At 42.1% G+C, this 27,352-nt stretch overlaps 2 protein-coding genes across 2 annotated transcripts in view; both read left to right on the plus strand.

Annotated features, from left to right (window-relative positions):
• Positions 1–2,955, plus strand: part of RFX8 (RFX family member 8, lacking RFX DNA binding domain) — a 51,362-nt gene extending 48,407 nt beyond the window's left edge. Inside the window, exon 11 of the mRNA XM_012641923.1 lies at positions 2,586–2,955. Within this exon, the coding sequence (XP_012497377.1) occupies positions 2,586–2,762 (177 nt within the window). The 3' untranslated portion in view covers positions 2,763–2,955. The remainder of the gene's footprint in view (positions 1–2,585) is intronic.
• Positions 2,956–15,368: 12,413 nt separating this feature from the next.
• Positions 15,369–27,352, plus strand: part of CREG2 (cellular repressor of E1A-stimulated genes 2) — a 23,931-nt gene continuing 11,947 nt past the window's right edge. The window contains exons 1-2 of the mRNA XM_012641924.1: positions 15,369–15,856; positions 18,164–18,333. Of these exons, the coding sequence (XP_012497378.1) occupies positions 15,416–15,856; positions 18,164–18,333 (611 nt within the window). The 5' untranslated portion in view covers positions 15,369–15,415. The remainder of the gene's footprint in view (positions 15,857–18,163; positions 18,334–27,352) is intronic.

The raw sequence follows: 27,352 nt of genomic DNA on the forward strand, positions 1-27,352 counted from the left end.
CAGATGTCACCCAGGTTGCGGGGATGGGAGGGGGATAAGGAACCTGATCAGATATCGAGGGTGATCAGATATCCAGGATGGGGCATTCTTGCTAAATTGACTTAGCAGAGTTCTTGCTAAAACTGGATTTTACAAGGAAGCGGGTGTAGGAGAAGGTTCAGGAGCCTGACTAAAGTTGGGCCAAGCAGAGAGTCTTCGTCAAAATTTACATCCTCCCTAGTCAGCTAGGTAGCCAGGAGTGAGCTTTCACCTCTTCTGCCACAGTCAGAAGGGCTGGAGAGCAGACACTGACAGTTCTCCTGTGCTGGGCATTTCCATGCATCATTTCGTCTCAATGAGATAGGCGTGACCACCCCCATTTCACAGATGGCTTAACTGAGGCTCATGGAGGGATTGAGTCATTTCCCCAAGGTCACCTCACTAATAATTGGGAGAGCAGGGATTGACATCCCCACAGATCTCCTTCCAAGACTGTCCTTCCCAGCATTCTCTCTCCCAGAGAGTATTCTACCAGGTGCTTAAATTCCAAAATTGGTGGCTTGGGAATAAATTAAAAATATTTTCAAGTCTGATAAGGGGGCAATTCTGGTATATAATTTCCTGGGTTCAGATTCTACCTCTTCCACTTATTAGCTGAGCACCTTGGGCAAGTTGTTTGATTTATGGGGATAATAATATCTTATCCATACGGCTGCTATGAGATTTAAATAAGTGAATGATTATAAAATGCTTAGAATATTTCTAAGAACATAGTTAAGGACCCAATAACCACTAGCCATTGTTATTATTAATATTTCTCCAAAACAATCTCCTAATCTGAACACCTTTCCTTTTTAAAAAAAATTTTTATTTGTATATATTCATGGAGTACAAGTGCAGTTTTGCTAGTTTGAGATACTGCATTGTGGTGAAGTCAGAGCCTTCAGTTGAACACCTTTCCCTAACACTCTCAACCCAATCCCCTAGCTCCTCTGAAGTTCATTGCAATGAGATTTGACCTGTATTTAATTGGTGGGAACAATAGAGAAGATATTAAATACTTAATTGAACTACATAATAAGGCAATACAAGCAGACGAGTGTCAGATAATCCAGGGCAATATACATTGAGATTAATTAAACCTGCTTCTGTTCGTTCATGCCTACTGAATTAGCTATAATGACTTAAACGATCTAACGCCAAAAAGTTACACTCATCTAATTTTCATTGCATTCATTATTCAGCATTTGCACTCATCATCAACAAAAAAAAGCACACCCTCTACGTCCCATCTGCATTCATCTGCCACAAGTTAACGCCCCACTCAGCTGAACATCTGTGGCAGCCTCTTTGTTTGAACAATTTAGCACTGCCCTGCACCTATGATGACTAAAGTCAGCATTCTAGATTGCCATATCCATCTGTCACTCTTCTACATTCTAGCGACTTTCAAAATAGTAAGATGTCAAGGTGTGTTAAAGAATAAAGTAAAAGATTATAACGGTATTAAATAAAGAATATTCTTTTTAAAGAACAAACTACATGGTTTTCATTTTAGATCATGTACTCAAGGATTAAAGCAGAGCAAAAAAAAAAAAAACTTTTTTAAGTGACTCTTCAGCTCCAGGGTAAAGGTGAAGATGGTTTTTTGAGAAAAAATGAAGACACGTTTCCTCTGGGTGGTGATGATTGTTGTCAAATTTAGGGAAAGAGTGAGAAATGTGCTTTCATGAACCTTGCATTCAAAGTTATCATATGTGCATCTTTGGCAAAATATATTGACTTATGGGGGATATATGGATGAAGTCAGACCAAGAAAATACGTGTCTATTGGTTTTAAAGTAATCATGCAAATCAAGGATTTGCAAGTCTTCCGAGTTCCCCTGGAGTTAAGGGGATGGTACATTCTCCCTGTTTCTCTGATAGGAAGACTTGCTCAGGCAGGTGAAGGGCTGGAGAGAGCTGGCACTTACACAACTTAGAAACTGTGAGTCTCTCAAAGCTATTACTTCTTAACTGAGTGTCAGTTCAGCCAATATCATATGACTATCTTCATAGGCTTTTCCCTCCATCTAATGGCATATTTGATGGGTGGGGGAAGGAGAGTCTATGCGGGAACTTGAGCCAACCACATCCACTCCAGAGACTTGATGAGAATGCAGGGATTGGTGTCCACCTGGAAGGCAGCCAAAGTGATGGAGAATTCATAGGTGCATTTCACAGGCCCCCTCCTGATTTTCAGGACTGGTCCACTCTCTCCCATGTCTGTACAGGAAGAGTGTTGGTTTGCTCTCACTGGACCTCCAGGGTGTTTCTCACAAACAACTGCAAGCCCCTCTTCCTTTTCTTACAAAGAGCCCATCTGCTCCCCTACCCCTTGCATCATACCAAGATTGCAAGCCCTCCCACCAAGTCCTCACCAGACCCTGAGCTTTTCCTGGAGAAATTAGGGTTTCCTTTAGTAGGAATAAATGTGCAAACTTCCTCTTTCTGTCCCAGGGTTGGGGCACAGGAGTGGTAGAAATATTCAAGTGGTGGTTCCTGCAACAGAGAATAGTATAACTTTCTCTTTTTATCTTTTCCTTTTACACATTTCCCCCTCGCAGCTCATCCAGGTATTGTTGGAAGACAAGGCCACCAAAAGCACTGTTGAACTCAGCCTTCCTATGGGACAAGAAGCCCTCGTAACCCTAAAAGATGGACAAAAATTTGTGATTCACATATCAGATGTAGCCCAAAGCTCTGAAAATATTTATTTCAGAGAAAGCAATGCTAATATGTAAGATTGTTTATTTAAATAGGGCATGAAAAAACTGATAGACTTGCCTTCTTAAAACTATATTATTAATAAATATAAAGCTTTCATATTGATATGAAAGATTTTATGGACATAATAGATGTACCATTGTCTGTTCTGTATTTATATGTATTTCAAGGAGTTAGTTTTGATCAAACATATAAACTGATTTGGTGAATAATTTTTGCCTCTGTTGCTTTTCTTCTGGGGTTTCCAAAGTATTTCTGTTTGGGGACTTGAAAAAAAATTGAGAAATCTTTTTGAGAATAAAGAAATGGTTAATTCTCCAAAGAAAGATAACAAAGTTTGAAGACTCCAAACTGGCACAAGCAGTAAAATGCCAGTGTTAATATTTTTCTTCCCCTCGGTAGTGCCTCAATCAAAACAGAGTTTGTAGCTAGATCTCCTCAAGCAATGAGGAACAGAAAAAAATTCAATTTGTTACCACTGTTTAATTCACTCACTGGTCTATTAAACATCTTTTGTTCACCATTCCAGTTTTCTTAAAGTGAAACAGAATTTTGAATGCAACAATGTCTGCAACAAATGCTGACGTCCTGCTCTGAATCACATTTTAGTTCTCTTTTTATAGCAAAATCCTAAAAAAATGTTGAAACTAAGAATAGATCATTATTATACCAGATCCACTTTTATGTAACTGATTATAGTATTTAAAATGAATTTTAAAATTAATGCTCAACATGATTTCTGGTATCAATGGAAAGAATAGGGAATATTTTATTGATCTCATATTACACATAAAATAGACTAAATTTCCTTTACATACACATATGAAATGAATTTACGTATGAAATGAATTACATTTCCCTAAGTGATCAGAAATTTAAAAAAAAACATAGGAACTATATGTCCCTAGATCCATTAAGAATTATTCATTTTTATGGTTAAAAAGTAATCATATTTTAGAGACCTTTACAACTGCATTTAATATATTATCTCACATCTTAAGCTATCAGGAAGAGTTGTTGTTCTTTGTCAAAGAATAACTCAAAATGACAATTATTCTTTTGATTTATTCTTTTGCTCCCTGCTCAGTGACTTTGCTTGTCATTTATCTGCTCACATGTAAACAGACAGTTGGTGGTGTGAGTCACAGAACAAAGGCAATAACAGGATTTATAAATCTGGGAAGGGCAAATTTTGTTTGCATATTTGGGGTAGACTGATTAGCTGAGAACTAGCAGAGGTCATTCTGGGCATTCTGTCCTTGAAGGCCTAGGTTTATCAAAGGAAACAATTGTTTACCTGTAGAGTTAGAAGTTAGAATAGGGAATTAGGGTGGGCAGAACGGGAAGGAGGTGGCTTCTGGGACTGTTGTGATTTATATTGTTGTGGTTTCTTTTTAATGGTGGGGGTAGGGGGTTTGGTTTGGTGTGTTGGTCAGGTGAGACACAATGAGGAGGTGAAACCAAAATGCATGAAGCAGAAGAAATTTATTACTTACAGACCTCAGAGAGGTTAGGGATGCCGTGCAGCTGGAGGCCAAGGAGAGGTCTGGGGAAGTGGTAGCCATATCAGCCAGCAGGTGGGGAGAGAGAAAGAGAGAGAGAGAGGACCTGTGGGACCTGCCTTTATTAAAGCCATGGTCGTTATCCCTTGGGTTTTTTCTCAGGGATTGTGGATTGGCTAATTTAAAGAAAATATGCATGAAGGCGGACTCATTTACACAACTTTGATGTTGACCATTGGGTTTTCTTGTGGTCAGCAGCTACGGGCTGTGTTAGGTTTTGTGTCAGTGACATGAGAAACAAGCAGGCTGTATTGCAAAACCCATACAGGGAGGGAAGGTTTTAACCAGGCCAAAGACAACGGGGTTCCACTGGGTGTCAGGTCGAAAAATGGATGCCTAAGTAGCAGCTCTATTAAATTTATGCCAGGGACCCACATGGTGTTCTAGTTCTTGGTCTGGGGGCAGCCATACAGTAGAGTGTGTTCACCCTGTGAAAATGTCACCCATAGTTAATGATTTGATTTGATTACTTTTCTGCATGTATTATATATGAAAATATACCTTAACAAATAAAAGGCATTGCCCACTTTGTGGATATTGGATTGGAGGTTCCTGGTGGGAGAAAGGCTAAGAAGCACACAGGAGGATTCCAAGAGAAAGTGAGCTGGATTCAAAAAGCCACCGGGGCCAAAAAGCAAATGTGAGAATGAAACTGCACCTGCCCGGTAGGTATGTCTTTGTTTTAAACTCCCAATCCTCCTCCCTGATGAGCTGAAACAGGAGTCCATGCAAGGAGAGAAAGAAAAAAGAATCCAACCACATCAACCTCCCCACCACAGGTCTTGAGTCCGAAAGCAGTTAGCCAGCAGAGAGGAGAAGACTTCGTCTTTAACAAAGTTTGACATTTTGATGATTACACTGAACCAGACATTTTAATTACTGAACAAAGACGGTTCCTATGATTGAATGTAACCAATAGTCTATTATTTCAAAGTATACATGAATGTGTAAAAGCCCCCTGCTCTCTCCACAAAACTTAGATTTTTATTCAAGAGCCAGAAATAACCCACAGAGCAGGTTGCAAAGATTGTTTTCTGCTTATATCATGGATCAGTTCACTATTGCAGCAAAACTAACAAATCCTTAAGGGCTTAAAACCACCACCATTTATTTATCATTCCTCACCAGTCCACAGTTGCTTGGGTGGTTCTGCTGATCTGGGATGGATTCAATGAATCTCACCTGGGCTCTCTCAGCCCTCTGAGGTCCCTGACAAGTGCATAAGGGGCTGGCTGGTCTGGGATATCCTGAGCTGTCCTCCATGTTGCTCCCACATCCTTCCAGCAGGCTAGCCCGTGCATGTGCTCATGGCGGGGTGAGGGGTGGTGTCCAAGAGAGCAGAAGTGGAAACACACAAGCATGTCTTCATACCTCCACTTGCATGAGGTGTGTTTTTGTCCCATTAGCCAAAGTAAGTCACATTGCCAAGCTCAGAGTCAGCAAGAGAGGCACTCCTAATGGGTGTGGATGCAAGGAGTTGTCAAACACCTGGAGTTGTCCACCAAGTCACTCTAGCACACACCGCGTCCAGTTTAACTCCCTCAAAATGACATCCAAAGCATTATCCCCATTGTTCCCTCAAGGAGACAGTCACTAGTGGAAATGACCTGTTCAGGGTTATCAAGCAGAAGTGAGATCCTGACCATCTGTCCACATCCCACAGTCACCCCTTCAGCTGTGGCATTATTACTGCACTGGCCTCTGTACAACCTAAGTCGATGTGAAACAAGTATTTGATCCACAAGTACACACAGAGGCAATATTATTTTCTGAAATAGTAGTTTGAAATAGAAATAATAATGAGACTCTGTCCAGACAGAAATATCCCTAGGGCATATTACTGATTGTCAATATGGTGATTACAGAAAGAGAGGCACATCACATTTCTCTTCACAGTAATGAGAGCTACACCAGCACAGATCTTGGAACATAAATTTTCACTTATGATGATGATAAGTTGGAAGCCCACTAACATTCTGGCAACAGACAGATTTTTTCAAAAACAGATATTTGATCTAAAATTTACAGCCATGTGTTCCAAAATTAAGTATTTGTCATGCATTTATTCTTTTACCAGGTACTCTTTATTAAATGCTGGAGATTGCAGGGGTAGAAAGGTGGGATACCTGACCCTTATGATGGGTCACGGCCAACACTCCTATAACAAAAGATAGGTTAATAAGAGAAGAACATAAAAATTTTTATTTAATATTTAACCAAAGTTTCATATGACATAGGAGCCTTCAAAAATGAACAAAGATTCAGGGAAAACTGTCTGTTTTTTTTATGTTTAGGTCTGATGAAGAATCGACAGGCATGAAGAAATGTGACTGGACAAAAATCCCGTTTTTACATCTAACGGTGATAGTCTGAGTGGGGAAACCCAGCAAGGCCCGTCTGCTCAGATTCTTCTTGATCTCTCTGTGTGGCATTCCCTCCCCCTAAGGTATAGGGCAGGACCCCCTTCTGGAATGAGATCTGATGACCCACAATCAGACAAGGTAGATCAGATAATTTCTTTATGGCCAGCTCCTCCACAGAAAGTCAGGGGAAGGTAAAAGTATTACTTCTAGGTTTTATGGTCGGCTTTGGGATAGAGGGGTTCTTGTCTCTACCACCTGCCTTGGGAAAGAGGAATTCTAGTTTCTATGACCTGTCTTAGGGGAAGAAGGGGAGCAGGAGAAAGGAGGATAGGAAAAGGTCAAAAGAGACTTTGCTTCTGAGCCCTTCCAATGTGCTTCACTTCAAAGCACTCAGCGGGCCAAAGTGCCATACTTTGGGGTATCATTTGTTGATTCCCTGACAGGATCATCCATGAATAAAACAGGCAAATCCCTGCTCTTATCAAGCTTATGTTTCTGGTAGTGAAAGACCAACACTAAACTAATCAGCAAATAAAAGCAAAATATCTTAGGTGGTGGTAAGTGTTAGGGTGAAAATAACACGCAATAAGGGAGTGGGAGGGATGGGGATGCTGCTTCTCACAGGACATGAAAGCAAGGCCTCTCACAGGGCGAAATTTGAGAGAGATCTGAAGAAAGTAGGAAAAAGGAAAGGTGTGAGAGTCTTCTAAGAAGGGTAGGAAAATGAATCAGAGAAGCGAGGTAGCACTGCCAGGCAGTTCCGATGCACCCTTGAAGTTAATGGCTATACACTTAAAGTGATTACAGGATTTAAAATCATTATTAAGGAGTTCATCACCACTGGACCTGCCTTGTAAGAAATGCTAAAGGGAGCTCTTCAAGTTAAAACAAAAAGATGCTAGATAGCAACACGAAATCACGTAAGAATATAAAGCTCACTGGTAAAGGTAAATACAGAGACAAGGACAGAACATTATAATACTATAGTTGTGGGGCACAAGTCACTTTGAATTCTGTCATGGAAGTTAAAAGACAAAAGTATTTTTAAAGCTGTAACTATAAAAATGTGTTAATGGATACAAAAAGATGTAATTGATGACATCGATAATATAAAGTACAGGAGAAAGCAAAAGAGTAGTTTTCACATGTGATTGAAATTGTTATCAGTTTGAAGCAGATTGTTGTAACTACAAGATGTTTTATATGAGTCTTACGGTAACCACAAAGATAATACCTATAGAGGATACACAAAAGAAAATGAGAAAGGAATCAAAGCATGTCACTATAAAAAAAAAAAACCAACGAAACAAAAGGAAGACAGTAAGAGAGGAAAAGCAAGACAAAAAAGCTACAAGGCAGAAAACAACAGAAGTCCTTCCCTAACAGTAATTACTTTAAAAGTAAATGGTTTAAATTCCCTAAAATAAAAGACACACGTGGCTAGGCTAAATGGATAAGAAAAAAAAATACAGAATTCAACTATATGCTGTTTACAAAAGACTCACTTTACTTTTAAGGACAGACATATTATGAAAGTGAAAGGATCAAAGAAGATATTCTGTGCAAATGGTAACCAAAAGAAAGCAGAGGTGGCCATACTTATATCAGACAACAGAGACTTCAAGTCAAAAACTGTCACAAGAGACAAAAAGGGCATTATATAATGACAAAAAGTTCAATTCACCAGAAAGATATAAAAATTACAGATATATATTCACTCACCATCAGAGCACCCAAATATAAGAAGTAAATATTAACATAACTGATGGAATAGACAACATCACAATAATAGCCAGATAATTCAATACCCTACTTTCAATAATGGATACATCATCCAGACAGAAGATAGATAAGAAAACAGAGGACTTGGGTACACCATAGACTAAATGGACCTGTTTGATATACAGAACATTCCACCCAAAGGCAGCAAAATACATATTCTTCTTAAGTGCACATGGAACATTCTTCAGGACAGATCACGCGTTAGGTCACAAAATAAGTCTTAACAAATTTAAGAAGACTGAAATCATATCTTTTCTGACCACAATAAAATTAAACTAGAAATAAATATCAGAAGGAAAGCTGGAAAATTCACAAAAATGTAGAGATTAAACAACACATTCTTGAACAATCAATGGGTCAAAGAAGAAATCAAAAGGGAAATTAGTAAAAATCTTGATACAAACTAAAATAAATATACAACATATCAAAACATATGGAATGCAGAAAAAGCAGTACTAAGAGGGAAATTTACTGCAGTAAATGCCTACCTTAAGAAAGAAGAAATATCCCTAATAAACAACCTACCTTTGTTCCTCAAGGAACTAGAAAAAGAAAAACAAACAGCCCAAAGTTAGCAGAGGGAAAGAAAAAATATAGATTAAAGCAGAAATAAACAAAATAGTGAATAGAAAAATCGAGTTCATTTTCTGAAAAGATGAACAAAATTGACAAACCTTTGGCTAGACTAAGAAAAAAGATAGAAGACTCAAATAAATAAAATCAGAAATCAAAGAGGAGATAGTACGATGAATGCCTCAGAAGTAAAAAGTATCATAAGGGACTAATACGAACAATTATATGCTAACAAAATGGCTAATCTAAAGGAAATGGATAAATTCTTAGAAGCATACAACCTACCAAGACTGCATCAAGAAGAAATAGAAAGCCTGAATAGACCAATTACAAGTAAAGAGATTGAAGTAATAATCAAAAACCTTACAACAACGAAAAGCCTAGGACTAGATGGCTTCACTCATGGTTTCTACCAAATATTTAAAGAAGAATTAATGCCAATCCTTCTCAAATTCTTCCAAAAAATTAGAAGAGGAGGAAACACTTCTATTTTATGAGGCCAGCATTACCCTGATACCAAAACCAGACAAAGACACTAAACAAAAAGAAAACTACAGCAATATCCACGATAAACAAAAACGCAAAATCTTCGACAAAATACTAGTAAGCCAAATTAAATAGTACATTTAAAAGATCATACACCATTACCAAGTGAGATTTATCCCTGGGATGCAAAGATGGTCCAACGTGAAAGTCAATCAATGTGATACATCAGATTAACAAAACGAAGGATAAAAATTGCATCACCATATCAATAGATGAAGAAAAAGCATCTGGAAAAAGTCAACACCTTTCTACAATAAAAACATTCAGCAAACTAGGAATAGAAGGAAATTACCTCAACACAATAAAAGCCATATACAAAAAGCCCACAGTTAACGTCATAGTCAATGGTGAAAAACTGAAAACTTTTCCTCTAAAATCAGGAATAAAGCAAGGATGCCTACTCTTGCCACTTCTATTCAACATAGTACTGGAAGTCCCAGTCAGAGCAATTGGGCAAAAAAAAGAAATAAAAAGCATCCAAATTGGAAAAGAAGAATTAAAATTATCTCTGTCTGCAGATGACATAATCTTACATGTATTATAGAAAAACCTAAAGGTTTAAAAAAAAAAAACCTGTTAGAACTAATAAACAAATTTAGCAAAGTTGCAGATTTGTATGTTCCAAAATCAACATGCGAAAATCAGTTGTGTTTCTACACACTAACAACAAACAATCCAAAAAGGAAAGTAAGAAAATCTGATTCGTAGCAGCTTCAAAATGAAAAATATACTTAAGAATAAACTTAACCAAGGAGGTGCAAGACTTGTATAATGAACCTGCAAAACATTGATAAATGAAATTAAAAAGGATACAACTAAGTGGAAAAACATCCCAGGTTGATGGATCAGAAGACTTATTATTGTTAAAATCGCCATACTACCCAAAGCAATCTACAAATTCAATGCAATCCCTATAAAAATCCCAATGGCATATGTTACAGAAATAGAAAAAATAATCCTAAAACTCATATAAGACCACAAAGGATTCCAAATAGCCAAAACAATCTTCAGAAAGAAGAACAAAGCTGGAAGCCTCACACTTCCTGATTTCAAAACATATTACAAAGCTACTGTAATCGAAACAGTGTGGTACTGGTATACAGATCAATGGAACAGAATAGGGAGCCCAGAAATAAACCCAGGCATATATGGTCAACTGATCTGTGACAAGGGTGCTGCAAGGGTGCCAAGATTATACAATGGGGACAGGATAGTCTTTTCAACAATTGGTGTTGAGAAAACTGTATGTTCCACATGTAAAAGAATAAATTTGGACCCTTATCTTACACCATACATAAAAATCAACTCAAAATGGATTAAAAACTTCAATGTAAAATCTGAAACTGTAAAACTCCTAGAAGAAATCATAGGGGAAAAACTTCATGACATTGATGCTAGCAATAATTTCTTGGATATGACACCAAACACACAGGCACCAAAAGCAAAAATAGACACATGGGACTATATCAAACTAAAAAGCTTTTGCGCAGCAAATAAAACAGTCAACAGAATAGAAAGGCAACATGTAGAATGGGAGAAAATATTTGCAAACCATATATCTAATAAGGGGCTAATTTCCGAAATATATAAGGAACCCCTACAACTCAATAGCAAAAAAACAAGCAACCCAGTTTTAAAAAACGGGCAAATGACTTGAACAGACATTTCTCCAAAGCAGACATACAGATGGCTGACAAGTATATGAAAAGATGCTCAATATCACTAATTATCAGGAAAATGCAAATTTAAACTGTAATGACATATCGCCTCACACCTATTAGAATGGCCACTATGAAAAATAAAAATAATAACAAGTGTTGACAAGAATGTGGAGAAATTAGAATCCCAGCATACTGTTGATAGGAATGGAAAATAGTGCAGCCATTATAAGAAAAAGTATGGAGCTTTCTTGAAAAACTAAAAATAGAATTTTCATATGATTCGGCAATCCCGCTTATGGGTATTTAATCCAAAAGAAAATTTAAAACAGGATCTCAAAGAGATATTTGCACTCTTATGTTCATTGTAGCATTATTCACAATAGCCACAAGGTGGAAATAAAGATCCATCCATGGATGAACGGATAAAGAAAATGTGGTATATATGTGCAATGGGATAGTATTCAGCCTTAAAAAAGAAGAAATTCTTGTTATATGCTACAACATGGATGAACCTTGAGGACATCATGCTCAGTGAAATAAGCCAGTCACAGAAGGACACATACTAAATGATTCCACTTACACAAGGTATCTAAAGCATTCAAACTCAGAAACAGAAAGTGGAATGGTGGCTGCAGGGGCTGAGAGGAGGAGAAATGGGGAATTGCTGTTCAGTGGATGAAGAGTTTCCATTATGCAAGGTTAAAAAGTTCCAGAGATCTGCTGTACAACAGTGTGAATATAGTTAATAATACTGTACTGTACATTAAACATTTGTTAAGAGGATAGATCCCATGTTGTGTTTTTTACCACTATAAAAAAATACAGGCAAAAGGCATTAACTGGCAAAAGAAGATATCAAACTGACCAATAAATATATGAAAAGTGAACAGCCACGCTAGTCATCAAGTAAATGCAAATTAAAATAATAATGAGAGACCACTGCTTATCCACCAGATTTGGGGGTGTGGGGAAGACAAAAAAACCTAACAGCAATCCCTGTTGCTGAGAATGTGGAGCAGCAGCAGTCACTCTCATGCTCTGATAGTAGCTGTATAAATTGGCATCATCATTTTGGAAATCAAATTTGACATTGTATGATAAAATTAAACAAACTCATACCCATCTCTTTAGTGCCTGGGATGTCTCTGCAAAATATATCTCTAAATCTCTCCAGAAAGATACACTATCTCCAGCTTTACAGGGCTATTCAAACAAGTCTGGACTCCGCAGGAATGCAGAAATCCAAGGAGAATTATTTCCCAAAAGTTGGGTGTGAGGGGCTGTTAGATATGCAGTGGTAAATGGCCAAAAAGCGAATAATAATGTCTATCATTCATTGAGCATTTACTATGTCCTGGCACATGTTATGTGATAGGGTTTGAAGGGTAATTATTGATCACCCTCTTAAATTCCCTTTGAGTTTGGATCTAATTGGGAAGTAAAAGACAAGCATCAAAAAGTTTCATGGAGATAAAGCTAATTGGGAATTTTGACCAAATAGGACTAGATTAGGTTGTGCAACTGAACCTATCCCTTAGCAGGGCACGGCAACGACATACCTCCTCAAGGGGCACGTCAGATCAGGCAGGGCAGAAAAGAAGGGTGGACAGACCATTCAGAAAAGAATAGCTTTGCAGGAGCTAGAACAGTATGTTAAGTTCCTCTTCCTAAACTTATCCATGAGATGAGTAACTCCTTCTCCCATAGGGAGGCAGGAGTAAGAAAACAGCCAAAAGCCTGCAGTATTCCTCCAAACTTTCCCTTCCAGGGATTAGAATGGACATGCCATCTCCTCTGTGAAAACAGAAAGCATGGATGATCTGCACTCCCCCGTCTCCAAGTACATCCTATGTGATATCCCATTCTGTAATCACAACCCAGTGAGGGAGACATGCCTATGCCCATTTTGCAGACAAGGGACTCAGAGGAGTCAAATGATAGCTAGTAGGTGATAGAGCAGGATTTGGACTTATTTGAATCCAGAGCCCATGTTTTGAATGACTTACTATACTGCCTTTCCAAGACTACAGGCCACATCATCCTGGGGCCAGGGCAGTAGGGGGAGAGAATGAGAGCACAAAATCAGAGATTTAGGTTGGCAAGCCAGCAACATAAAACTATGGCAGAAGCCATGGGAGTAGATGAGATCACTCAGGAAGAGTGTGCAGGACAAGAAGACAAGGCCAGAGACAGAACTACCCTTAGAATAACAATGTTTAGGAGCACACAGAGAATGGGGCGGGGGTTGGCAAAGAAAACTGAGAAAGTGCAGCCAGAGAGGTAAAAAAAAGACCCAAAGGAGCACTTCGGGAGGCCAAGGTGGGAGGCTCACTTGAGGCCAGGAGTTCAAGACACACGTGGGCAACATAACGAGGCTCCGTCTCTACAAAAAACAAAAAAAGAAATTAGCTGGGTGTGGTTGCACAGGCCTGTAGTCCCAGCTACTTGAAAGGACAAGGCAAGAGGATGGCTTGAGCTCAGGCCTTTAAGGTTGCAGTAAGCTATGATGACACCACTGCATTCTAACCAGGGCAACACAGTAAGACCCTGTCCACCCCCAAAAAAGGAAAGAAAAGACCAGACTCAAAGGAAGAAAGAGAGGTCAGCTGGGTGGAAGGAAAGACTAGAAAGAGGTCATCCTGGAAAGGGCAGTGAAGTTAGGTTGGAAACCCAGCTTGGAGGGCATTGAGAAGATGATGAAGGAAACATTGAAAACTGGCTTTGAATGGAAGAGGAGAGGGGCAAGTGGATCCAGGGGAAGTGGGGCAGACACTCTAGTTACCATGGAATGTAATTTTTGCCAAAATACTTTCAAAATAAAAGTAAGGTGCTATTTTAAGTTATTTTCATCGAGAATAAATTTGAAAGAGGACCATTAGATTTTAGGTAGAAAATCTAGAGTAGAAAATGTTTCCTAGTGGGGGAGATTATGGATTCCACAAGCAGAGGTAAGAAAGTATAATTAACTCAGAATTATTTTGATACCTGCAAAACTTCATCACTGGAAACAATCCAAATTTCAGTCAATAAAAGAATGTTTTAAAATTTTGGTACATTCACACAATTCTCTTTCCACTCTGCCCCTTCACCTCTACTCTGGGTACTGGCTCCCTTTATTTCAACTTAAATGTCAATAACTCAATTCTGCTACTAGATGAACTAGGGGCAGTGCCCCCCGACACAGCAAAGTGTGAGATGGTTATTGTCCTTACAGAAAAAGGGAATGGGCTTCAGCATCAGAAGGAACTGGCTCTAACCTTACCTCCACTGTTTACTCAGTCCTCTCCTCTAAAAAGATGGTGATAACACCCCTACCTTTTGTCTAGTTAACAAAACATAGTTAGCTTTCCATGTCTGTGGGTTCCTAACTGGAAATTGAAAATATTTAAAGAAAAAAAAAGATGGTTGCGTCTGTACTGAACATGTACGGTTTTTCCTGTCATTATTCCCTGAACAATACGTGTAACAACAATTTACATAGCATTTACATTTTATGAGGTATTATAAGTAACCTAGAGATGATTGAAAGTATACAGGAGGATGTGCATAGGTTATATGCAAACGCAACACCATTTTATAACAGTGACTTGAACACCCGTCGATTTTGCTATTAGCAGGGGTCCTGGAACCAACCTCCCGGAATACCGAGGGACGATTGTATAAGCGTTTGCTCCGTGCCACACACTGTTCTAAGCCTCTGCAAATATTAATCATTTAACCCTCCCATCTATCCCCCCTATGAGACAAATATTATCTCCGTTTTCTAATGAAGAAAACGGGCACAGAGTGGTTAAATGGCGTTGCAGGGTCTCACACAGGTGTTGAGCAGATCAGTGTTTGGAGCGGGATTTGAACGCCCACCCTCTGGCTGCAGAACCTGTGCCATCCTGCAGGAAATGAACCCATCGTCAGACCTGGCACACGACAAGGACTCTGCACACCGGGGCTGCAGTACGTGCAGCGTTTGCGTGCAATCCGGTCTTCCAGGAGCCTCTACTTCCCCACTTGGCAGCGCGGCTGTAAGGGCATCCCCGGAACTGGCGCCCAGGACCCCACCCAGGAGTCCCACGGGGGTCGGGAAGGGGCTCCGACTCCGCGCCTCCGCCGCAGGGGGGCGCTGCCGCCCTTGCCCGGCGCTGGCGCGCTGCTGGCGGTCCCCGCGGCAGGGCGCGCCGCCTGCAAGATGTCCGTGCGCCACGGCCAGCGGCCGGCGCGGCCGGGGACCCGCCTCTCTTGGCTGCTGTGCTGCAGCGCCCTGCTGTCCCCGGCCGCCGGGTATGTGATCGTGAGCTCCGTGTCCTGGGCTGTCACCAACGAGGTGGACGAGGAGCTGGACAGCGCCTCCACCGAGGAGGCGCTGCCCGCGCTGCTGGAGGACTCGGGCAGCATCTGGCAGCAGAGCTTCCCGGCCTCGGCTCACAAGGAGCACGCGCACCTGCGGCCCCGGGCGGGCGCCCCCCGCGCCAAGCAGCCGCACGCGCCGCCCGGCATGTTCTCCTACCGGCGCGAGAGCCGCCAGGTGGCCGGCACGTCTCCCGGCCCGAGGCTGCGCGCCGGCATCGCCCGCTCCCTGGCCCACGCGAGCGCCTGGGGCTGTCTGGCCACCGTGTCCGCCCACGAGAAGGTAAGCCCCGGGCCCGGAGCGGGCTGCAGGTGTGTGCCTCACGGGGGCCTGGCCATCAGGCGGCGCAACCGGGGACAGGAGATGCTCGCGACCGCTCGTGTACTGGGATCCAGGTCTCACAGATGAACGCAGTGGTCTGGATTGGCCCGTCCACACTGTAAATAGTGGGACTAGATTATGCTTCGCTGAGCCTGGCAGAGTCGGGGGCGGGGTGGGGGCGGGAGAGGGACATTGAAAACCAGGCTTCCTGCCACGTAAGCTTGGGAACCGAATGCCTGTCTCGAGATTGCCAAAGAGAAGTACAAATAACCAGCGCTTGACTGGAGACCTGGACAAAGCAGCGGGAGCCGCCTTTGGGATCGCAGAGTAGGCGTGCACAGCACCCCCGCTCCCTGCACAGAGCAACAGAGCCCATCACCCGCTGACACAGCACCGGAGCGGGGATGCGGAGAAACGCAGTACCAGGGCTTTGCTGGAAATCTCCACTTAAGAAAATGGAACTTAAGATTTTTTCCAGGAAGGAAAAAGGATTTTTCCTGGAAAGCATGTAAATGTGGGAATGAGCTATCCGCTGCACTTTTTACGGTTGCGTTCACAAATGCTTTTACTCACCTGTTAGACATGAGTCCACCTGGAATGACATGGATGAGCAGTGAGGAGGTAGCTTCCATAAGTATGCACCTCCAGAAAGCTTTTAGGGCTGTAAGATAAATGTAAGCCTTTTATTATAGGGCAGTAATTTAAACTCCTATTTACTTCCTGCAAAAAGAATTAATATTTTACAGAAGTCATAGGATATTGACCAGGGGGCTGGTTCTTGCCCCAGCTCTGGGTCTCACCAGCTGGAGACTGTGGCCAAGTTACTGGCTTCTCTACTTTGCTTTCCTCATCTATAAAATTAGGTGGTTGACTAGGCAGTTTTGAAAGAGTTTTGTTTTGTTTTTGCTTAAAAATTATGTAAATGGCAACTGTACTTCAATTTTGGCAAAGATCTTAACCTCTTTAGTGTCAGATTCAGATCCAGTTGGATATTCACAGCATCCAAATGGTTTCTCACCTGTATCTTGCACTCCTAAGACTTATCTTAAGAAGACATAAAGTTTAAATATGAAGCTGATCTTGGTTTAAAACACAGATTTTTTCAAGCAGTTAAAAGTCTAGTGCCAATGTATTAAAGATATTTTGGCTTTCAACATCCCTTCCCTTAGCTTTGTTAGGAGTTCCCCTTGCTAATACACACTGACATTTAATCTAAACTCAATAAATTCAGAAAACACCCTGTGGCTGCCATTTGTAAGCAAAGCATGCCTCTGGGCAGTTTATGACAAGCTGAAAAATGGAATCTGTAAATGGAATACCATATTATCTTCACTATTTCGGAAGACTCCTTTACTTTTCAATTTCTTAAAAGACTAAAGCCCTGCCTTTTGCAATTCTGCATACCATTGTCAAACATTTCAAAGACAAAGACAGCCCCTAAATTGGGAACTAAGTAACAATGAGGTGCACCTTGTAAGGGATAAAGCTCATGGGAGACTGGGATGCCTTACCGGCAGGGTTCGGGAAAGCGTAAGACTTAAATATTGTTGACTTTATGTGAAGTCACAGAAATAGGCTCTACCACCCTCACCCACCCTGCTGGATGATCATGAACAAAAATTGTTACATTATGTTTCTTTGACTTCCTTTATGCGAAAAGGGTAACAATTCAACTTCCCATAACTTGTTGAGTTATATAATGAAATGATAGGATTACAATAAACAATGCAACTAATAAATGTGAACGTGGTATAGCCCTAAAAGAAACAATAATAGAAAGTTGCTGGAGTCCAAAGACCAGGCAAGATGTTAAAGTTAAAACTTAAATTCTCTCCCTAAAGTTGCCAAAAATTTGGGGGAGGCAGTGAAGGCAGTGGGGCTCTAGGGACAGCTTGTGGGAAAGGTTTAGCACCACCCCCACCCCTATAAATTTCATTGCCTCTCCGAAAATAACATTAAATTCAATAAAGTGAGTGTATTTGGTATGCACAAGCAGCTTCTAGATAGTCAAGATAATCAATCCTTTAACTATCCTTTCCAAACAGAATGCCACCTCTAAGCATCTCCTATAAATTCTGGACACCATCACTGGGTGAATTGAGTAGATTGGGGACCACCTTGCCTTAATTTACCGCCATCATTTACTATGATGCCACAGTCCTTTCATATCCCTAGTGCTGTATTTCCTGGCCAGAGACACAAGCTAAGCTCCCAACTCAAGTCAATCCACAACTCTGCATTGAAAAGGCCTTTTTTGGTGTTTGCTAGATCCAAGGACTGCCCTTTGGGAACTGCCTGCCCATCAGTGACGGCCCCTTCAATAACAGCACTGGGATTCCTTTCTTCTACATGACAGCCAAAGACCCTGTGGTGGCCGATCTGATGAAGAACCCCATGGCCTCTCTGACACTGCCAGAATCAGAAGGAGAGTTCTGCAGGTAGGCAAGGGTTTGGCCTCACCTGCACAGGTCCTGGGAAGTTTTTGACAGAGAGTTGGGAGGGAGGGGGGCAGGTTCCTCTCTGGGTCACATGGCTTGATCAGAACCCTGAGATGCAAATTAACGTCTTTACCCTTGAAATCAGGTGAATTGGAATTCCACCACTCACCAAGCAATGTGATTTGAAGCAAGTTACACAACCTTTGTGAGCCTTGGTTTCCTCATTTGTAAAATGGGTATAATGATTTCTACTTCATACACTTATTGCGAGTGTTGGAAATAGATGCAAAGCGCCTTGTACAATACCGGGCTGGGCAAATGGCAGCTTTTGTTGCTATGGAAAAGGGCAGAGGTGAGGGTGGGAGTGAGGGTTGGCGAAGGAAAGGCCAGGAGTTTGTTTCCCCAGCACATGCAGTGCAGAGTCTATGTATTGTTTTTCCAATTTATTTCTGCCCCCCCCCACCAAGATATATGTGCAGTAAAGAGCCAGTGTCCTTTAATGCACTTTTTCAAAAACTCTCTAAAAGAAAAGCCTTCTAATGACATTTAGGCACAAGTGGAACACTGATCCAGACATTTTTGCCTGAATTCAAAATGCAAGGCTTGAAATCACATCTGCCAGGAAGATGTCTGCACCAAGCTGGTGTGGGGGCTGCATGTGAGAGACACTCCCACCCACCCTAAGGAGCGGCAAATGCACAGGGTGGCCTGGGGTGGGTCCTTTAACCTCTGGGGTCTCAATTGCTTCACCTGTAAATATAGTGATGCTTTAGGAAATCAAGAGCCTTCATTCTCCTCTGAAATTCTATTATTCTTTATGCACAACATGAAGAACATAATAACCGAACAATGTATTAGTTCTTGTGGAGGCTAATCAAAGCAACGATACGGTGTAAAGTGCAGCCTGGATAAGCCGCTGTCATCCAGTTGTTTTAAATTAGCCATGAGAGACTCAAGCTGGGGACACTTCAATTGACCCTGTTCCCCATTGGGTTATGGCAAGAAACCAGGAAAAGAAACATCGCTTTCGTGGAATATTCTCTCTGTCCTCGGTCAATCGAGCTTGCTGTTACTGGAAGTACATTCCCAGGATCTTCCCTGTTTCATCCTAAGTAGGAAGACAAAACCAGAAATGGGCCTTGCGGCACGATGCATCCCAGAGCTCCTGTGGGCCTAGAGGGCCTCAGAAGCTAAACCATAAAGGAAGTTCTGACGGGGAGGAAGCAGTGTGGCCCCTGACCTCTGGGGGAAGGAAAGGGTGCCTCCACACCATTTCCTGTAGCCCCACTGGGTATCCCCAAGAGGGGGGTCTTTGAGGAGCTCCTTCTGGATTCATCAGGGTGAGCCCTGCTTCCTGCAGACCCTGTACTGGCACAGCTGTAAGCTCCATCTCCACTAAGGATGCAGCCCGGGAGCAGGAAGCTGTCCAGCAAACAGGCTGAGAACAACCCAGGCCAAAGGGTGGAAGGGATGTAAGTCTGAGAGTACTGTAAGGGCAGGCTGAACCAGCCCTCTGTTAATTAATCAAATAATTAATTTGATTGTGGTAATCATTACATAATGTATATGTGTATCAAATCATCATGTTGTACACCTTGAGTATCTTTAATCTTTATTTGACGAATATTTTTAAATTTTTAAAAAATTGACAGTCTGAAAAACATAGAAAGGGAGATGGCTTTCCCACTTGTCAGACATCACTTCCATCCAAACCAGAACCTTCAAACGTGTCTTGCCTAATAGTTGTTAGTTTATTTAAAGTCTGTTTTATTCAATAATTCCATTTACTCCTGGGTACTGTGGTGTCCTCATTTAATTAATGAGCTGAATTAGAGCTGGGAATCTATTTCCCAGCAAATGGAGAATAAGCTTCCAGCATAAAAGATTCACTGGCAGTCAGTAGCTCTCTCTTCTCTTCCTTTCCCTCTCCCTCCACACGTGTAAGCATGGACAGATGCCCCGTGATTAAGTGAATTTATGCTCAGACTGGAGACCCAGTTGTATGAAATTCAATAAATATTGACTGACAAAGGAAGGTCACCCAAGAAATGTATCTTTTATTTCAGTGTCCTCCCTTATGCCGCATGCAGACTCGAACACCGTGGGTTCAGGTTCGCATCTTCTCAGTTAGTCAGGCAGCGAGCCACTGGGACCAGGGAGGACTTTTTTGGTTGAATGATATGCTGCTTGGTCATATTGGATCAATTTTCATTTTGAAGATCAGGATATAAATGAAACCAAAAAGGTTTATCAGATGCTTTTCCTGAAATGTAGAACTTTCAATTGCAACATTGGATGAATGCTAGGGTCCTAGGTAGACTGATTTGACTATCAAGAAAGGGGGATCCGGCAGCACTTTTTCCTCTTCCTCAAAAGGCTTTAAGGGAAAGATTGTCACGGCTGTTGTCATGGATCACAACCCCTTTTATTCCCTCAGGTGGAGGCATCCCTGCCCAGCAATGAACAGTAGTTTAGCATCGGAGCAGATGCGAAGATTATAGTTTGCAAAGGAATCTATTATAGTTTCCCAGGGAGAGGCGCCCAACCATGAATGGACTGAAGTCCAGTGGGTGCATGAGACTAGAATGGAAGTCTGTCAGAAACGACAGTCCCTCAGCATCACACGCTTGGATGGTGCGCACTGTGAGGCAGTTCAACACTGAAGAACACACGCAAAAGACACCGCTCACCTAGAGCGATTGGGACAATTTGCTCGGACGTAGATGTAATTCCTACCCTGTCCTGTTAGCCGCCCCTGCATCCTATGGGCACATTAGCAGCAAGAGGGGAGAGTGTTGGTGAGTGGGTCGGTTTGCCTGTAAATCGTAGGTTGAGGATAGACCCTTAGTGAGCACAGACAACTAAATTAGTACGTACTGAGTTTAATCGTTTCTTCTGTGTGAAAAGTAAAAAGAGATTCTGGAAATGTAAATGCCCTGTAGCCACCCCTCCCCCAGCCTGCATCCTTTTAACGGCTACTGTAGGAAGAAAATGTTGAATGATAGATGCAAACTTCAGCCCAGCCTAATTGCAAAACGCAGGCTCTGGGATTCGTTCCCCTAGAACTGTGTCTGGAAGGCATTCAGCCGCTTTCTGGATGAGCTCGATCAAGTAAACGCACAGCAGCTTGTTTGCTAATAGCCAAGGCGTCTCTGGAGTCTGTGTCCACCTGAGACGTGACGTGTATTTCAAAGTACAGGGTCCAGTCCTAATCGGGTACAGAAGCTAAATCCAATGTCTCCTCACTGAATCTTGTTCACTCCCCTTGAAGGCAACATATAAATCTTCTAAATAAATTGCTCTTCCTTCAGATTCGTGTTACCTCTTCTCCTTTGCCCACACATTCCTGTATTCCTGGAGCTAACATGAACCTGAGCAGTTTTTAAAAGAGCTGTCTAGGAGGAGTCAGGGAACTCTGCAAAGAGAAAGCTTGATGAACAGGTGTTCAAGTATTCTCTTCCGTCTTCTACTCGTTTCTGAGGTCTTATCCTATAGCAACCTGTAGCCACCTCTCTCGTCCTAATTTCATTTCAGCCCCATGAAGTTTCACCCGCATGGTTCCTGTCCATTTGCTGAATCCACCGATGAGTCCAGTTCTTCTGCCATTACACTCCCCTCTTCCTCCATCGTCTGATGACCTCTCCCCATCCAGTTTACAAATGCTTTACTCACCTGTTAGACGAGACTCCATCTTAAGCAGAAATTATATGAATAAATGATGAGGATTTACACCCATAAATATACATCCTTCAAAAAGCTTTCTAGAGCTATTAAGATAAATGAAAGGGATTTACTGCAGGGCCTCAGCCCCTGGCGATCATTAATAGAGACTTTCTGTCCTTGTGGACTTGCCTATTATGCATATTTCATATAAATGGAATTATATAATATGGGGCTTTCTGTGACTGACTTCTTTCACTTAGCATGTTTTCAAGGTTCATCATGTTGTAGCAGGTATCAATAATTCATTCCCTTTTATGGCCAAATAGTATTCCAATGTATGAATGTGCCACATGTTAGTTGTCCATTTTTATTTACCCATTCATCGTCAGTTAATGAACATTTGTTTCCATGCTTTGGCTATCATGCATAATGCTGCTATGAGCATTCGTGTACAAGTTTTTCTGCACACGTTTGTTTTCATTTGTCTTTGGTATATACCTGGGAGTTGAAATGCTGGGTCATATGGTGACTCTGTCTTTAACTTTTTGAGGAACCACCCAACTGTTTTCTTGAGTGCCACACCATTTTGCGTTCCCATTAGCAATGTATGAAGGTTCTGATTTCTCTACATCCTCACCAGCACCTGTTATTGTCTTTTTTTTTTTTTTATTGTAGCTGTCCTAGTGGGTGTGAAGTGATATCTCATGGTGGTTTTGATTTGCATTTCCCTCAGGACTCATCATGTCCAACATCCTTTTGTGTGCTTGTTGGTGGCTATTTGTATATCTTCTCTGGAGAACTGTCTATTGAAATCGTTCACCTATTTTTAATTTGGTTATTTATCTTTTTATTGTTGAGCTGTAAGAGTTCTTTATATATTCTAGATATGACTATTTTCATATATATGATTGGCAAATCTTTCCCTTATGTGTTTTATCTAATTTTTTGTCTTCTTTTGTCTTGGAAGAAGCAGAAAAACTGCTAAGGATTCAATATTGACATTTCAATTGTGTATTTTCTTGGTCAATGTCTTTTTGTTTCTATAGGCTGGGCCTTCCCCATCAGACAAGCAAATAATTGAAATAACATTCCCAAGATAATAAAGATGTGTACCTAAATTATCTAGTGTGTAGAAACAGTGAGAAAAATGTCTGACCAAGAAAAAAGATTTTAATTAATTGAATTACAAAGGAATTTGGGAGGGAAAGGTGTGACTCCAAAAATGTAAAGACAAGGTAGGGAGATACACTGATAATAAATTCAATTAAACATAAATTAAGCATACTCTGTGCAAAGCAATATATTAAATATTGAGATGGAAATAAGAAATTTTTTCTCTTCAAATGATATTTATTGAGCACTTACTATATACCAGGCATGCATAAATAAGATTTAAAGACACAGGCTCTTCCCTGCTTCCCATTTGTCATCAGTCATTTGAATCAAGACAAGATCTAACACATGACCACATATGTAAAGTCCTCTAACCAAGCCTCCCCACAACAGGGGAGATGAGTGGGATTCCACAGGGTGGCTGCCATTCCCACCATCTTGACGTCTTCTCTTCCCCTCTGTGTGTCGGTCCATCTATCTGCCCATGACCACCAGCTCATCCAACTCCACCTGGCCTGGCCTTCCTGGACAGGTCACCCGTGGGATTTGGGTCTCAGTGGGGACTTTTCATGGACACGCTTCCTCATTTCTTTCTCCTCGCCTTCTTGCCCGCTCACTGGGGCCTCCCATCCTCCAGGCCACCTCCAGACAAGCCACTGACCCTCCTTGATGTTCCTTTCTTTACCTCCTTCTTAAGGCTATACTTAAATTTTCTAGTCCCAGTGATTACCCATTTCTTCCCCAGGATTTCATATTCCTTCTGACTTTCTTGCTTTCCTTCCACTGGTGAGGATGCCTGTGACTCAGCCTCCTGAGACTGCCCAGGCCAAGGCCCCTCCCTCTGGAAAGCCCACACCCCGGCCCTGGTCTGCCAGGACAGCCTTGCTGATCTGGGTGGGCTTGCACCCACTTCCTTTCTGCCCTTTTATCCTAGAGAGCTCTGCAGTGAGGGCAGAGCTAAGGCCAGCTGGACTGCTGGCAAAAGTGACCCTCAAAGCAGCAAAGCCTTCCCTGGAAAATGGGCGGAGACTCCAGCATGCTTAGAAGCATTTGTGGCCTGGAAGGGCCCTGGGCATCCACCTCTGCCTTTTGTTGTGCAGATTGGGAGACTGAGGTGCTGAAGGCTGCGAGGCCTTGGATAGGACAGAACTTAGCCTCTGTAACCGTACCCTGTTCCCGCCGCACAGTCTCTACAAACAGCCGTCATCCTGGCTCAGCCTCTCGTTCCCTTGGGCTTCTGAACTCCCTACAGCTACCTTCTTTCCTTTTAAATGAGTCACACATTCAAATGGTAGCCAATTTTCCTATTTCAATTCCTTGTTTGCTGCACATGTCTAAGCAAGATGAGTAGTAGGCTTTTGGAAAGGACAGTTGGATATGCAAGGCAGGGACAGTGCCATTTGATAGCACATATGTTCCATATTGGACTAGAGGGATAACTCCTGGATCCACTGCAATGCAGAATAAGGACTAAGCACACTCCGAGGGTTCCTTCGCTCTGTGTTTGCCTCTACAGGGAGTAGCTGTTCTGTTTCTGACATCTGTCATCCAGGCTGAGGCGGGGGAGCCAGGGGTGGATCTAAGAAGCACAGGTAGCCAGGGCGGAGCAGTGAGAGACCTGCCTGCCCAGGACAGGTCCCAGCAGTGTTGGCAGAAGGGCAGAGGGAGCTTTGAAGGAATCTCAGAAGCGTTTTCGGGGCGGCGTCTAATCAGAGGTCAGCACTGCAGCAAGACCCTCAGGCAGGTGAGAGCTGCAGGGTACCCTGCCCCAGTCCCCCAGGATCAGGCGATGAGCCAATAGGGCCCTTGAGTGACCCTGAAGCCCCGCAGCCCTGACCTGACTACTAGCTCTAGGCCTAGGAACCCCATTGGGCTTGATTCTGGAACCCTCTCATGGGCCACAATATAACTAAACCACGCTCAGGAGCAGCATGAGACCTGGAGGGCCACCCGATTGGCTTGTAAATGCCAGCCTCTGGGCTCTAGCACACTCTGAGGATAAGGGGCTTGCAGTCTTCATTTTTAAGGAACAGCCAGGGAATCCTGGTGCACACTTACATATCAGAATGACTACATCAGAGAAAAGAGCTTCTGTTTGAGGCTCATCAATTTGAATCCTAAGCCCTCCAAGTAATATCTGCCTGGCTTTCAGCAATTCATTTAATTTGTCTGATTCTCAATTTCCTTTACCCTAAAATGGGAATAACAGTGCCCATGAGTTTGCTGTGGGAATGAAATTGTTCATTGTGTGTGAAGTTCTAGCTCAGGCTCAACACTAACGAACAGCAGCCATGGTCAGTAACGGCTGTCTCTGTGCAGGGTTGGGATGGCAGAGACAGGGAACGGAGATGAAAACCAACAGTGCCCAATACACTGCGCACCTCATACGTATAACAGGAGGGACAGTGCATGGTACATATTATGCCTCTGTGCCAAGCAGTGTTCTGAGTAATTAATGTAAATAACTCATGTGGTCCTCACAAGAGTCCCAGGAGAGGTGCTACTGTTAGCCCCTGTGTACAGATGAGGAAGCTGAGGCGCTTGCACAAGGACTCACAGACCAAATTCTAATGGGGCTGGAATTCTGTCCTGGATGAACTGCTGTTACCTCCGTCTTCCCCTGCCTCCCTGGATCAGCTGCATCCTAGAAGCAGTGAGAATCCCCCCACATTTCAGAAAGAACTGATTCAGAAGCCACAGAACCTACAAAAAACACAGAAGTAGTTTTTAAGTTGATTTAAGTTGTTTGAATATAATTTCCATCACATGGTTTGCATAGCAATAGAGGCAAGACATGAAACTTGCTTTAAATATGTGCATACAGATCCATGCACGCGGCCTATTCCAATAAAGCATTCACTTGGGCAAATATTGACTGGGAATCTACCGCGTAATGTGAACCATGCTAAACACTGTCAGGAGTAAAGATTAAAAAGATAGCATCTGCCTCTGTAAGACGCACATAGAAATACTCATCATTCAAGCTGCCTGTGTTACATCCCCGACAATTGGTCCCTGGGCCGTGGACCAGTACTGGTCTTGAGTGGTGAGAGAGGAGTGAAGCTTCATCTGCATTTACTGCCGCTCCCCATCGCTTGCATCACCGCCTGAGCTCTGCCTCCTGTCAGGTCAGGGCTCCCACTGGTTCTGCATTATGGTGAGTTGCATAATTATTTCATTATGTATTACAGTGTAATAATAATAGAAATAAAGTGCACAATAGATGTAATGTACTTGGTGGTACAGTGGAGAGTGTACCTGCTTTCCAAAATCCCCAGATGCTCAAGTCCCTGATATAAAATGGCACAGTATTTGCATATAACCTATGCACATCCTTCCATATATTTTAAATCATCTCTGGATTACTTAAAAATACCTAATACAATCTAAGTGCTATAAATAGCTGTATTTTTAAAATTGTTTTCCAAATCGTTTTGATCTGGGGTTGTTTGAATAGGAACCCGCAGATGCACAGGGTTGATTATATGTCCAAGGCTTCTGAATCAAACTTTATTCCAAGAAACTCAGGGAATTCATGGATAAGAACATGGAATTGAGGAGTGGAAAAGGCATCAAAAGCCTGAAAATGGGCAAGTGTTGTTCAGAGTCTCAAAAATCAGAGGTTGGGAGGATCTATGGACGAACACAAAAAACTTGCATAGTGATTCTGGAAGAGACTGTTGAAAAGATGACTCGTGTGCCCTAAGAATAGGAAGTGGCCTCCTACAGGCAATATTGGTTGGGGAGGATGTCATATCAAAAGACCATCCCTGTCTTTGATACTTTCCTCTGACAATTATGGATTTCCCTGAAGCAGGTGAAGAAAGCTGCATGGTCACATTCTCATGGACAAAGATAGAATAATAATAGGAACTAGGGGACAATAATGTGGGTAGATTTATATTAGTTTATTTCTCTTACATCTAATCTCACAAAGAATGTGAAACTGGGGATGGATGAAAAATTGGCTGAATGACCAAAGGGGCTTATTACCAGAATGGGGTTTAATCTCAACTCTAAGTAGGGTGTTTCTGGTTCCTTGATCATTTGCAATCCCCTGAAAAGTGGTGGGACCCTGGGAGCCACCTTCTGGGGTGGAACTGATCGGGAGCTTGACACAGTGAGGGACATAGAAAAGTGCATATTTGGGAGACATAGAAAAATTGTCAAGAGAAGCCGAAGTCATAACTAGGAAAATGGTGCCAAGAAAGGAGAACAAAATGGGGGAAAATTAACTAGGACA

This window comes from Propithecus coquereli, unplaced genomic scaffold (genome assembly GCF_000956105.1).
Source record: "Propithecus coquereli isolate 6110/MARCELLA unplaced genomic scaffold, Pcoq_1.0 Scaffold171, whole genome shotgun sequence".
Lineage (NCBI taxonomy): Eukaryota > Metazoa > Chordata > Mammalia > Primates > Indriidae > Propithecus > Propithecus coquereli.